Here is a 14,835-nt window from a genome sequence, read left to right as displayed (position 1 = left end):
CCCAATCGCCCTTCCAGCCCTCATCACACTCGAAGCAACAAAGAATTCCGGCCCAGATCAAACTCCAGCACCTCCTTAAAAGTGATTGCACCGATGATGGAGGTGGCAGCAGGAGATGGGACCTCACAACTGATTTTCAGACCATGGACATATGCTGACCTGAAAGAAGCCGCACAATTTCTCCCCTCTGTTCGGGATGGGGGGGAGGCATTCGCCACACAGTTACTGGCCTTCTGCCAACAGTTCAGACCCACCACCATCGAGCTACAGAGACTGTTAGGAACTCAGATGGGCACAACCTGGCCGAGAGTGGCGGGGGGCTTTCCTACAGCGGATATAAGGCTGAAACAGACAGAGTGGGACCATGCTGATAACATACCGTATAAGCAGGCTGTCACTGACCTCTGTGACAAAATAAAGACTCTTTTTCCCCTGAGAATGGATTTGGGAAAAATAACAGCCTGCAAACAAAAGGATGGTGAGACGGTAGTAGAGTACTTGGCCAGGCTCACAGAGATCCATAATACACACAGCGGACTGAAAAAGCCTGAAGCTGTGGGGGGTAATAATACAATCACCCCCTGGGAAGTACATCTACGTGACCGTTTCATCAATGGCATCCACTCTGAGATTGCGGACATGGTGAAACGCGACTGTGTGACCTGGGAGTATGGTAACCTGGAGACCATAGAGAGACACGCTATCCATGCAGAAAAATTCCTCAAAGATGAGCAAAGGAAGAAAAGTACGCAGCTGACGGACAGATTACAGATGGCGCAGCTGAGGGCGTATGAGAATCAGAACAGAGGCCGAGACCAAGGCCGACGGGGACGTGGAGGAAGAGGAAGAGGACGAGGAAGGAATGGCGCTTGTTTCAAATGTGGCAAAATGGGACATTGGGCAAAAGATTGCCCCAAGAATCACGAGCAGGCTGACTGACTAGATGGGGTGTCGACGCCAGGTCAGGAAGGAGCTGGCTTGAACACTGAACTGGAGACGACAGAGCATTCTTCACATCAGTTACGTAAGAGCACCCACACTGACACGAAAGAGCATGTGAACACACAAGACACAGACAACTGCCTGCATGAGACACCGACACACACACAGACATTGATAAGTGAGGCTATCTCTTACCTTGAGCACACACAAGCCACTGATGACAAAGCCCCAGCAGAGATATACACTGAATATACACATGATGCATACAAACGCATGCCTGAACACACAATCAATGTTGCTGGAAAAGATATTGTTTTTCTTGTGGATTCTGGTGCGACTGATTCTGTCATCAGAGACTCAGAATTTGCAGTCCTTCCAAAGATGAGTGGCAGATTTGTGAGGACAGTGGGAGTTTCAGGAACGCCCCTGGTGGAAAGGTATACCACACCATTGCCATGCAGTGAAGAAATTGAGAAACACTTTAAACATTCATTCTTGTTATCTAAACGATGCCCGATCAACATTATCGGAAGAGATATGATGATAAGATTAGGAATTATTCTGATTTCCACTCCCGAAGGCATCATTGTAGCCAGAATTTCTGACACTGCATCGCAATATGTGAAACACAGTAGCAGGGAGCTGATGTACTCTTATCAATGGAAACTGCCTCACACAGCTGCTGGCTCTGTAAATAACACTCTGATTGCTGAGGTCAGAGCTCTCTTTCCAGACAACTATACACGAATAGACATCAAGTTGCCACAAGAGTTACACTGCACATCACATGTACATCTTGGGGTTGATAAACATTTTGAGGACACATGGTTCAGGCAAGACAAAGAGAGAAACACACTAAAGCTGACCTGGTTGTACTGGAATGATAAAAGATGCACTGTCTCAGTAGCTTTCAATGATCCACTGTGTGAAGCTTTGTTTCAGGTCCCTAACACATATCCTCATGTCCCCCTGGTCAAAGCAAAGCAGGATACATGGGAATGCTTGGGCCCTTGGACCAGGCGTTGTGAGGAAGCTGCTGGCTGGGTAAAGACATCAGACTCAGGGGTGGATTTTCACAACCAACTTCAGGTATTCGAAAAGATTTTCAGCTATAGCAACAGGGGTAAGAAGCATTGAGCTCATTCCAGATTCAGAGTTTTTAATGGCCAGTTTGGTAACATCAGAGGATGAAATAAGTCATGACAAAAACATTTTTGTGAAAGACGTCTCAGAAATTCCTGAGTTAAATCAGGTACCATCATGCTTGTGGGCACAACACAAGTATGATGTAGGATTAATCAAAGATGCTGAGCCTGTAGTAATCACACCAAAATCTTCATACAGGCCATGTCAGAACCAGTATCCTTTGAAGAAGGAAGCTGTTGATGGTATTAAACCGGTGTTTGATTCTCTTTTAAGAGCAGGAGTGATTATTCCATGCGCAAATTCTCCAGTCCGAACACCTATTTTCCCGGTACGGAAACTCCGGGACGCCGGAGAACCACAACATTGGAGATTCGTGCAGGACCTGCAGGCGGTAAATGCAGCAGTACATGCAAGAGCACCCAATGTTCCCAACCCACACACAATACTCTCACAGGTGCCACCTGGGAGTAAGTGGTTTTCAGTTGTTGACCTGGCTAATGCTTTTTTCAGCATCCCAGTGGATCCTGACAGCCAGTATTGGTTTGCGTTCTCTTTTGAAGGTAAGAGTTTCACATTCACCAGACTTGTCCAAGGGTATTCAGAGAGTCCTGGAATCTTTAACGATGCGTTAAAAAACAATTTGGAAACGTTGAAATTGACAGAAGGAAGTGCGCTGCTACAGTATGTAGATGACCTTATGATCTGCTCAAAAACAAGAGAGGCTTGTGTAGAAGACACACTAGCTTTGCTCAATCACCTTGCAGAAAATGGCCACAAGGCTAGCTTGTCCAAGCTGCAATTTGTGTCTGAAAAGGTTATATTCTTGGGTCATGTGATCTCAGCTGAGGGGAAGTCCCTATCACCCAAAAGAACCCAGGCAATTCAGCTCATCCCAAAGCCAGAAACAAAGAAACAAGTTATGGCCGTCTTAGGGATGATGTCGTACTGTAGACAATGGGTTGCAAATTATGCACAGATTGAAGGCCCTCTTGCAGACATTGTACATGGGAGAGGTCTGACAGCGAAGGACAAAGTCCACTGGACACCAGAAGCGGAGAAGGCTTTTGTGGACTTAAAGCTGGCCCTCCAGACACCCCCAACGCTTGGTCTCCTGACAGTAACAGACCTTTCACACAGACTGTTGACGAGAGGGGTGGGTTCATGACTTCGGTGCTATTACAAGAACATGGGGGGAGACTGAGACCAGTAGGTTATTTTTCCAGCAAGCTTGACCCGGTAGCAGCTGGGCTGCCAAATTGTCTGAAGGCTGTGGCGGCTGCAGAGAAAGCTGTTATAGCCTCACGTGACATTGTGGGTTACGCTGATCTGACATTGTTGGTTCCACATGCTGTCTCAATGATATTGCTTGAACAGAAAACATCACATCTCTCAACAGCCAGGTGGTTAAGATACAACACCATATTGCTTGAAATGCCTAATATCACTGTTAAGAGATGTACAGTGCTTAACCCAGCAACTCTCCTCCCTACAGCGGCAGACGGCGAACCTCACGATTGTGTGGCAGTGATAACAGAGACTTGCTCCCCCAGACCAGATCTGCAGGAAACACCATTGATCAATCCAGAGCTGGAGCTGTTTGTTGACGGTTCAGCATCACGAGACCCAGCAACTGGTAAAAATCTTGCAGGGTTTGCAGTAACAACATTGCATGAAACAATTCTGGCTAAGCCACTCCCATCAAATTACTCAGCACAGGCAGCAGAGTTAGTTGCATTAACAGAAGCATGTAAATGTGCTAATGACCAAACTGTGAACATTTTCACAGATAGCAGATATGCATGGGGAGTGGCGCATGACTTTGGGAAACTCTGGGCAAACAGAAACTTCCTTACATCCACAGGCAAACCCATTGCACATCACACACTGGTTGCTGAACTCTTGGATGCTGTGCTGTTGCCTAAGCAGATTGCCATTTGTAAATGTGAAGCACACACTAACAACCTTGATCCTATCTCACAGGGGAATGCCAGAGCGGATAAAGCAGCAAAAGCTGCTGCCAAACAAACACCGACTACTCAGTGTGTTGCAGTAACTAATGAACATCTGACACCTACAGCTGATCTGCAGGAACTGCAGACAAGAGCAACGGCAGAGGAAAAAGCAGTGTGGCGAAAGGCAGGCTGCACGGTCTGAGACAAAGTGTGGTATGGACCAAGTGGCAAACCATGCTTACCAAAGTATCTGTTCCATTATTATGCTGTGTTGACCCATGGGCGAGACCATGGGTCAAAGGGGAGCATGATGCTGGAGGTGAACAGGTACTGGTTCACAAAGGGGTTTAATAACTTCTCTCAAAAATTTTGCCAAAAATGCATTGTTTGTGCAACCAATAATGTGGGGAGAAGTATTCAGATCCCACAGGCGGCCCATGTGCCTCCTGAGAGACCCTTTGAACACCTGCAGATGGATTTCATTGAGCTGACACCCAGTGAGGGAAAGAAATATTGTTTGGTCATTGTTGACATGTTCTCTAAATGGGTGGAGGCCATTCCAACGGCCAAACAGGATTCAGCAGCAGTAGCAAAGAGTCTAATACGAGATATCGTCCCGCGCTGGGGTATTCCAGATAAGATTTCCAGCGATAACGGTACACCTTTCATGAGCGCAGCATTGAAGAGTGTAGGGGAGTATCTTGGTATTGATTTAAAACATCATTGTGCTTATCACCCAGCCAGCGCAGGAGCCGTGGAGAGGGAGAACAGTTCTCTGAAAAACAAGCTTGCTAAGTGTTGTGATGAGACAGGGCTGCCCTGGACAAAAGCACTCCCCATTGTTCTGATGTACATGAGGTCCAGGATAAGAAGCAGGGGGGGTCTCAGCCCTTTTGAAATCCTATTTGGCAGGCCATTGAACACTGGTATTGGGCCAGTGAAAAGACAACTTCCTGACACCAGCCAATGTGAGGATGAGATGCTACGCTATTGCACAAACTTGTCCACTGTGCTTTCTGATATTCACAAACAGGTGAAGGAAGCCATTCCAAAGGCTGCAGAGAGGAAACTGCATGACTTGGAGCCTGGTGATTGGATCGTGGTGAAGGATTTCAGACGGAAGAACTGGCGGGCTCGCAGGTGGAATGGTCCCTACCAGATCTTGCTCACCACTGAAACAGCTGTAAAAGTGGCAGAGAGAGCTACGTGGATCCACGCCACCCACTGCAAACGAGTACCCGAGCCGGGGCCAGCAGCCAAACACCAGACAAGTGAGATCGAGATCAGTGAGTGAACTGATTCCTTCCTCCCCTTGTGCATTCAGGGGGTTGGAGGGGAGTGGCGGTCCCGTGGGGGAGTTTCTCTGAGCACAGAGGTTCCACTGGGACCACCTAGAACCACTACCCTCCCGAACCAACATCACGGGCACACTGATTAGGGGGTAGGCAAAGGTGACACAACTGATAAGATGACACTTGAGACCAGAGAAAGATGGCGAAGGAGGGGTGACAGACCGGGAGGCCACGGAGACGGGGTGTTGCTCGCTGTCATCGTTGTCCTGTCATCAATCTCACTAATGGAAACATTCAAATCACAACTAACCAAAGAAGAAGGAGGGGTCAAAAGGGAGGTGCCACTCATCTTCCCCAACATCCCAGCTCAGCTGGAAGACAACGCATGGTATGCAACTATACTGACTATTGCCAGAAAAGTGACTAACCAGAGCTGCTACGCCTGTGTGCAGCTCCCCCATGGGGTGGGGGACTCCATCCCAGTGAAACCCACGCCATTAAATGTCTCTGAGACCCTAGGAGTCATGGTGGCATTCACCCGAGGGGTTACTCTGCAGAACAGAACAGTGAGAGACATGGGAGCTGCACTCAAGCTATGTAACATCAGCATCACCAACTACGACGGCTCCACAGCCAGGTTTTGGAACATGAGCCAAATAACCCAGCAAGGAATTCATCGGCCCATCATGACTACCAATCCAACGTCCCAGGCCGGTACGGTTGGATTCACCAGACAGTGCTACACGTCTAGAGACCACTTCCTGGGGACTTCAGCATGCAAACAGATTGTCACTACAACATGCGGCACCGGGTGGAGCAGGGGAGGTCGAAGCGAATGCAGAGGACCTCAGCCATACATCGCTCAGCTGAATCTGACTGACACCACCAGCTTACACCGCCCAGGAAGCGACAATCCCATCGTCCTGATGCCTACGGAGGATGGATTTGGATCTCTAAGAGAGCACGTGTGGGTGTGTGGACAGCATGTTTATCAATCCCTCAGACCGGGGTGGTGTGGCACCTGCTACCTTGCTAAGCTGATAACATCTGTGAACATTCTACCCACCATCACTCATTTTCACACCCACTATGCTCACTATTACTTACCACACAGAGCACGGCGATCCACTACGAGAGTGTCACAAGGGGAGAAAGGAATCAGTGGCATCCTCCCCTGGTGGGGGACTGTGAATAATGCACACAAGATAGATCACCTGGCCATAGATCTTGAGAACTTGACGGCACTGGTAGAGGTAGGGTTTTCCACTCTCACTCCTACCATGCAGGGGATCAAAAATGTGGCCCTGCAGAACAGAATGGCTTTGGACTTGATGCTGGCTAGTCAAGGAGGAGTTTGTCATATTATTGGGACTGATTGCTGCACCTATGTTCCAGACATCACAGACAATATGACTCATGTTGTTTCCCATCTGAACGACCTACTGCATGAGGAGAAAAGCCTAGACTCCCAGAGTGTGGGAGGATGGGATATGTGGTCATGGCTGACTATGGGAGGATGGAAGAATGTGTTGATGAAAATGTTGGCACCTGTGCTCCTAGTTATTGTGCTCTTCCTCCTTTTGACCTGCTGTGTAATTCCCTGTTTCAGATCAATGATTGCTACAGCAATTAAATCATCTATGGGTCAGTATCTGAATATACCAATAGAAACATCCAGCTCTGTTGAATGGATTCCACCGTTTGACAATGAGATGATTTGAGGAGAATAAAATTGCATATAACCACACTGGATTTTGAAGTATGATGTGAGTTTAGAATAAAATGTTCATGTATGCTCATATATTGCTGCTAGAGCTATTTACCTAATGGTTAAAGTTATAATAACAATAAGAGTTCTGTTGTTTTGCTGATTCACGCATGCTTATTGGTTATAACCCAGGTTTTTGGTTTAGTCTCATTAAAATTTTTTTTTTTTTAGTTCATTCCTATTTGTATCCAGTTATAATGATAATGATTGCTAATGACAGGCTATTGAATTGAAGTTTATTGGATAAGCTAATGATAAGTATATGTGGGGTTTTTCTTCCTCTGACGCTTGAGGTTTTCCCCACTTGTCTAGTTGTTTGATTTTTCCTTTCCTACTTGAAGTTTGTTCTTAATTATTTTGATTAGCATTTATTTTTAAGATGATTTTATGCTAAAAAGGGAGGAATTGTAATGGCAAGAACAAACAGACTCTCTGATATAATAATATACAGATATTATTATAATTGTTTGACGTCAATACTTCATTTGTGTATGATTGTTTGGACTGTGAGATGAGAACAGTACACTGATAATGATGACATGGAACTACAAATTATCCTACTGACTGTTTGTCCAGACTTCAGGGACACTCTTCTCCCTGGGCTGAGGAGTCTGACCCTGAAGACTGGATAAATAACTGATGCTCTTTTCCCTCTGTACTCATTCGGAGCAGATTATACTGATGTATGTTTTTGCCGCTGTGAGTCCGTCTGCAGACGCTTGAAGTAAACCTACAGAAAGACAAGTGATTGCCTTGAGTGTTTCTTTATTCCGAAGGAATTGCCACTACACCAGTTAACTGCAGACATTGGATTCATGGATCCATTGAAATGGACTTTGTCCTTCATGCTGCCGCTCTGGACTGCACCTGAACCCCTTCAATGAACTGAATCATTATTAATTAATATATTTAAGTAAAATTGAAATTAAAATTGAAATTTGCGAGCTGTTAAACATATGGATATTCTATTTGAAAAGTATTTGCTTTATCAAATCTGTATTGCACATTCTGATTACTTCTGTCACCCAACACATGGCAGCTGCTCCAAATCAGGTTACAATGTGACCATTCTGTCTAACGCTAATATCTTTATTCAAAGAGCCCCACCTACACATCCAGCTACATGGCTCCCATTAATTGAATGTGATGATAAATACACGGTTTTGAAACACTAGTGGATATAGATACATCTCCAAGGACAGATTTGAAGCAAACCCCTATCCCAAATTCTAATTATTTTCTCATTCATGCAATATCTTTCAGTTTATGCTGTTACTACAGACAGGTGTACAGTGTGCTTTGCCTCCTGGAACATCTGCTTAATGAGCTAAGTTGTAGGCGCATGCCTATATTTTAGCTGAGGGCAAGACTGCCACCATTTACACTGATTCAAGATAGGCATTTGATGGAACCCATGATTTTGGTTTTATGACATCATCTAGTAAACCTAGCCACAGCTCTCATATCCAATCTATTGAAATCAGAATCAGAATCAGAAATACTTTATTGATCCCCGTAGGGAAACTCTTTGTTACAGTAGCTTGCCTTTACGTCAGTGCACACAGGAGAAAGTACTAGAAAACGATATGATACACTATAAACACTATAAACAGGTCAGAAATAAATTAAGTATCATGTCGGTATAAGTATAAGATAAACTAAGTGTCGAGTACCAAGTGGGTTTACTGGTTGATGATGAAAGTACAGTATAAATACAATGTAACTAATTATGTAATAAATAATAGTAATAAGCGGAGGTGCATGTACTGTCGAGAGTAATTGAGGTATATAGTATCAGTAACAATAAATAAGAAAAACTAACAAGGGAAAACTAATATTGCACGGGAGTAGTACGCAGAATATTGCACAATTATTATTAATTATGGCGGAGATGTAATGCTCAATGTCCAGTTTAGTGACCTAGGGTCAAACAGACTAACCCTTAGAGGGAGGAGTTAAATAGTTTGATGGCCACAGGCAGGAATGACTTCCTGTGGTGCTCTGTGGTGCTTTTTGGTGGGATGAGTCTTCCGCTGAAGGTGCTCCTTTGCTTGACCAGCACGTCATGGAGCGGGTGGGAGACACTGTCCAAGATGGCATGTAGTTTGGCCAGCATCCTCCTCTCTGACACCACCGCCAGAGAGTCCAGTTCCACCCCCACAATGTCACTGGCCTTACGGATCAGTTTATTGAGTCTGTTGGCGTCCGCTACCTTTAGCCTGCTGCCCCAGCATGCAACAGCATACAGAATAGCACTGGCCACCACAGACTCATAGAACATCTTCAGCATTGTCCGGCAGATGTTGAAGGACCTCAGCCTCCTCAGAAAATAGAGGCGGCTCTGGCCCTTCCTGTAAACAGCCTGAGTGTTCTTGGTCCAGTCCAGTTTGTTATCTAAGTGTAAGTGCAATTTTCTTCACAATTGGCTATTGTAAAATGTGCTGCACACACGAGTGATACTGATTTTGTTAATAAATATTCTGTTTCTAATGGTGCTACTAAACAAGCCGTGCTTAACTCATCTCCTAAGTCCTTCCTCCATGTGTTAGCCTAGGTTGCACACGGTCTTATACTGGTAGGGAAAGGGGGGGTCATGTGATCTGAACCCAATGGTTCACTAGGCCTATAGGAATAACTACGGTAACTTGTTGGTAGATAGGTGCACAGTGTTGTGGTAGTTTAAGGTTTTTCATTTTCTGTTTTATTTTGTAGTATTCTCCTTCCCTTGTGTGTCTTGTGTTTTTACTTCCTGTCTTTGTTTTCCCTCCAGTTTTGATTGTTGGTCCTTCCTTGATTGTTTGCACCTGTGTCTCGTTATTTCACCTCCCCTAGGGTATTTAGTCCATGTCGCTGTCTTTGTTCAGCGTTGGGTCATTGTTGTTAATGTATGGTGTTATTCCTGCCTGATGTGATTCTTACCGTGAGTTTTGTTCCTGTCTTGTGAGTGTTCCTGACCTTTGTGAGTGTCGCTGTTTGGTGCTCCTTTTGTTGTACCTGGTTCCTGTGCCCAGTTCCCCAGCATTCTTACCGTGAGTTTGTATTGGATTCTTTGTCTCTATTGGACCTTGGCTGGATCCTGGGGTTTTGTATTTTGCCTGCTCCCTTGTGAACTGTTTGCCACCTTGGACTCACTCCCCTGCTTCCACCACTGCCAGCTGGTAACCTGTCTGCCTTTTGTCTGTTCATTACATTAGTCTGCCTGTACTTGGGTCCACATACCACTACGCAGCATACGACAGAATGACTCAAACAATCATGGACCCAGCAGAGTTGTCCAAGGAAGCGGACCAGATGGTCCGAGATCTGGTGTACCTAAGGGACATATGGGAGGAAATACGTGACGAGTCCCGCAGAGAGGCAATCAAAGTTCGGGTCGAAAAAAGATCCTTAGCATCACCTGGGCTGAGGGAGGCCATCCCTGGGTGGCTCACGGTCTTCCTTTGGACCCAGACACCCCAGCCTGCAACCCTGCCTCCTACTCCTCAACCAGTCCCAGCCCCGAACCCATACCTATGTACTCGCTTGGCTCTCGGTGGTTCTCGCAGCCATCAGACTGCACCCTGGCCTGCCAGCCATCAGCCCACACCCCGGTCTGCCAGCCATCAGCCCGCACCCCAGCCTGCTGGCCCCCTGTTCATATCCCTACATACTTACCTCCTACGTGCTTGTCTCCAGTCAGCATCTCAGCCTGCAAGCCAGGAGGCACCTCAGTCTGTTGCTTTCTCGGCACCTTCTGGGAAACGCTCCAGGAGGAAGCATGGCTCCCACAATCGCTCTCCTGCCCAGCTGCATGCCTGCACCGCAGCCCCACTGCCCAGCTGCTCGCCTGCCCCGCTGCCCCGCTGCCCAGCTGCTTGCCTGCTCCGCTGCCGCCTCCAGTCCCAGAGCCGCCGTGGCCTCCAGTCCCAGAGCAGCGGCGGCGGCGGCACCCCCTGCTGGATCGCAGCAGCCAGCACCCCCTGTCTCTGCTGGATCGCAGCAGCCATCACTCCCTGCTGGATTGCAGCAGCCCCCAGTTCCTGGACTCTTTGCTGGATCCCAGCAGCCCCCAGTCCCTGGGTGCCCTGTTAGATCGCAGCAGCCCCCTGTCCCTGGGCGCCCTGCTGGATCGCAGCAGCCCCCTGTCCCAGGACTCTTCGCTGGATCGCAGTCGCTTCCTGCCCCGGTTGGACCACAGCACGTTGCAGAACCATCTGCTGGGTCGCAGCACGCCGCTGAATTCTCTGCTGGACCGCAGCAGTATCCTCCTTCTCTGCTGGAGTGGCAGGCTCAGGGTTCCCAGACCTCACTGGTTCTACCAGCTCCTCTACCAGTCTCTCCATCGCCAGCTTCCTGTCCTGCTGTCCCGTCGCCGGCTCCCTGTCCTGCTGTCCTCTGGCCAGGCCCTGATCTGCTTCTTCGGCCTCCAGATGGGTCCCGCCTTCGCCGCCGGCCTCCAGAAGGGTCCCGCCTTCGCCGCCGGCCCCTCGAAGGTCTCAGTCTTCGCCGCCGGACCCTCGAAGATCTCAGTCTTCGCCGCTGGCCTCTAGAAGGTCTCAGTCTTCGCCAGGCCTCCAGATGGTGTCCAGCCCCCGGGCCGTCCGCCCAAAGTCTCCCACCTAGCCCTTCGGTGTGTGTGTGTGAATGATTTGTTTCTTTGGACTGATGAGCAGTTGGCACCTGCCATTAGTGTGTGATTGTGATTTGTCGTGTGAAGCATTTTGAGTGGTCGGAAAACTAAAAAGGCGCTGTAATGGCAAGAACAAACAGACTCTCTGATATAATAACATACAGATATTATTATAATTGTTTGGCGTCAATACTTCATCTGTGTATGATTGTTTGGACTGCGAGATGAGAACAGTACACTGATAATGATGACATGGAACTACAGATTATCCTATTGACTGTTATGTCCAGACTTCAGGGACACTCTTCTCCCTGGGTTGAGGAGTCTGACCCTGAAGACTGGATAAATAACTGATGCTCCTTTTTTCTCTGTACTCATTCAGAGCAGATTATACTCAAGTTTGTTCTTGCTGCTGTGAGTCCGTCTGCAGACGCTTGAAGTAAACCTACAGAAAGACAAGTGATTGCCTTGAGTGTTTCTTTAGTCCGAAGGAATTGCCACTACAGCACTTTACAAGTACAGTCCATTTGCATTCATTTGATCCAATTGGTGACCTAATGGGATTATTGGTACCTTGGGGATCCTCTATTGTGCGTTTCAATAGTAGAAATGATGATATGCGCCTGAGTATCTGCTGTTATTAAAGAAAGTGTTAATCAGAATCAGAATCAGAAATACTTTATTGATCCCCGAGGGGAAACTCTTTGTTACAGCAGCTCACCTTTATGTGAGTGCACACAGGAGAAAGTACTAGCAAAAAATATAATACAATACACTATAAATACACTATAAAAACAGGTCAGAAAATAAATTAAGTACCAGGTGGGTATAAGTATAAAATAAAATAAGTGTGAGGTACCAAGTGGGTTTACCAGTTGATGATGATACTACAGTATAATAATTGAATGTAATAACTTAAGTAATAACTAGTGGTGCATGTACTGTCGAGTTAAGTGTAGCTTATTGAGGTTATTAAGATATTGCACAGCAATAATGGAGGTATATAATATCAATATCCATAAATAGGAAAAAACTAACATAGGAAAACTAAATATTGCACGGGAGTAATACACAGAATATTGCACAATTATTCAAGTATGGCAGAGATGTAATGATCAATGTCCAGTTTAGTGACCTAGGGTCATACAGACTAACCCTTAGAGGGAGGAGTTAAATAGTTTGATGGCCACAGGCAGGAATGACTTCCTGTGGCACTCTGTGGTGCTTTTTGGTGGGATGAGTCTTCCGCTGAAGGTGCTCCTTTGCTTGACCAGCACGTCATGGAGCGGGTGGGAGACGCTGTCCAAGATGGCGTGTAGTTTGGCCAGCATCCTCCTCTCTGACACCACCACCAGAGAGTCCAGCTCCACCCCCACAATGTCCAGTGTCCTCTCCTCTCTAGTAGGACAACTCACATACTGGGTGAAATTACTCAGTCTTGTTGAAACACTGACATGGTTGAAGTCACCCGAGATTAGTATGAGTGCACTCGGGTGTTGAGTCTGGAGTTGCGCTGTGGTGGTGTGAATGGCGTTGCACGCCAATGCCGGGTTAGCAGAGGGGGGGATGTAAACAGCCACAACAATGGCATGTGAAAATTCACGTGGCAGATAATATGGCCGGAGTCCCACAGCTAACAGTTCAATGTCCAGGCTACAGATACTCTGCTTGATGGTAAGTGACCAGGGTTACACCATCTGTTGTTAACCAGAACAGGAAGCCCACCGCCTTTCCGCTCCCGGTGTGATCCCTGTCGGTCCATACAGTCTGAAAGCAGTCGATGGAAACGTTATGGTCTGGAATATCCTGGTGTAGCCATGTCTCTGAGAAGCAAATCAAACAACACTCAAGGAACTCCGTCTGACTCTGGGTTAACGCCGTTAGGTCATCCATTTTATTCGCTAGTGATCTCACGTTGCCCATGACGAGAGAAGGCAGACACGGCTTAAATCTCTTGTTCTTAAGTCTCTTTTGTCTGCACCTCTTTCTCTCTTCCCTTGCGGCTTCGTTCCACCTCTGCATCCTCGGTGTGTCCTCCTCCAGATCTCAGTGGGGACATCGGTTGTCCTTGGCGCCATGCCGCCCGGCTCCAGTGTGATCAGCTGTTCCCTGGTGTGAACAATGTGGCCAAACAGCTGATCTGCAGCGGTGCCTCCGAGTAGCAGAAGAAGAAGTTCCACGACGAAAAAAAGTACCAAAACACGTTCTACCCTCATTTTCGTAAAGAGGGTAGTTTAAACTATACTTACACACAAGTTACTCAAGTTTGGAAGAAAAAGGAAGTTAAAAGTTGGAAAAAGTAAGACGATGAGAAGGAGCTACGGCAACGGGCAGCATGCGGGCTGGCGCATGCGCGCACACACACAACTTAAAAAAGACTACTAAACTTATGGTTTAGTAAAACACATTGTAAACCCAGAGATTGAGATTTCCCCTGATTGATTCAGATTCCGCTAGTGTGCTGGTCATTATTCGGCAGTAGTTTGATAAAAGAAATCTAAAATAAAATGTTTGATCGACAGAAAATCCTTAGTTGTATTGGTAATGTAGAATGATCAACCCCAATGGTGATGAACATTTTGGATCTTTATTAATGAAAAGAATTAGACTTTTCTGAAAGCTGGCTTCTAAGATAAACCAGGGCTGTCCAGAAAACTGATAAGCCTTCTCCAGTAACCTCCTCTGTCCCATGACCTTCGCTGCACTAGGTCACTAATAGGAGATTGAATGACAATTTCTCAATTTAACGCAGGCCTACAAAAACTCACGAAACATGAACAACCTAAGCCAGTTTAGTAAATTACAACTCACTCTCCCTGACCGTGCATAACACAACCTGACACCACCCTCTTTTAAGGAACATATCATGATCTCTGGTCTTCATCAAGTTAAAACAAGGACTTGTGAAACACTAAGACTAAAGGAATAAAGAAAATGACTTTACCATGCAGAATCAAATGTATTAATCAATGTGTTACGTTAAGTAACAATATAAGAAGAGTGTGGAACTTGATGTTGTCATTCCAATGCCACAAAGAGAAATATACCCTGTCAATAAGAACTGTTCTTTATGTAAAGATATTAATATGATGTCATACAAAGTATGGATCACCATTTTATGTATTA

General features: G+C 46.4%; 1 protein-coding gene across 7 annotated transcripts; it reads left to right on the top strand.

The window, feature by feature from the left end:
* The first annotated feature begins 1,144 nt into the window (after nucleotides 1–1,144).
* On the top strand, nucleotides 1,145–7,186 carry LOC122876682. Of its 7 annotated transcripts, none has more exons than XM_044197293.1 (4): nucleotides 1,145–2,031; nucleotides 2,362–2,479; nucleotides 2,599–2,648; nucleotides 5,074–7,186. In XM_044197293.1, exons 1-4 carry the CDS (start codon nucleotides 1,216–1,218, stop codon nucleotides 5,332–5,334), a joined length of 1,245 nt encoding a protein of 414 aa, XP_044053228.1. In that variant the 5' UTR covers nucleotides 1,145–1,215; the 3' UTR covers nucleotides 5,335–7,186. The 7 variants fall into 7 exon arrangements, 5 of the variants coding, with proteins under 5 accessions (XP_044053228.1, XP_044053230.1, XP_044053225.1 ...); XM_044197295.1 differs by lacking the exon at nucleotides 5,074–7,186 and adding an exon at nucleotides 3,581–4,233; XR_006378114.1 differs by lacking the exons at nucleotides 2,362–2,479; nucleotides 2,599–2,648; nucleotides 5,074–7,186 and adding an exon at nucleotides 3,581–4,233.
* Nucleotides 7,187–14,835: the final 7,649 nt, after the last annotated feature.

The sequence above is a fragment of the Siniperca chuatsi genome, linkage group LG5 (genome assembly GCF_020085105.1).
Source record: "Siniperca chuatsi isolate FFG_IHB_CAS linkage group LG5, ASM2008510v1, whole genome shotgun sequence".
NCBI classification, from domain to species: domain Eukaryota; kingdom Metazoa; phylum Chordata; class Actinopteri; order Centrarchiformes; family Sinipercidae; genus Siniperca; species Siniperca chuatsi.
This window is presented reverse-complemented; position numbering and strand designations above follow the sequence as displayed.

Coding starts and splice junctions, on each gene's coding strand:
- LOC122876682 (XM_044197290.1), top strand. CDS start 5,509: ATGACACTTGAGACCAGAGAAAGATGGCGAAGGAGGGGTGACAGACCG.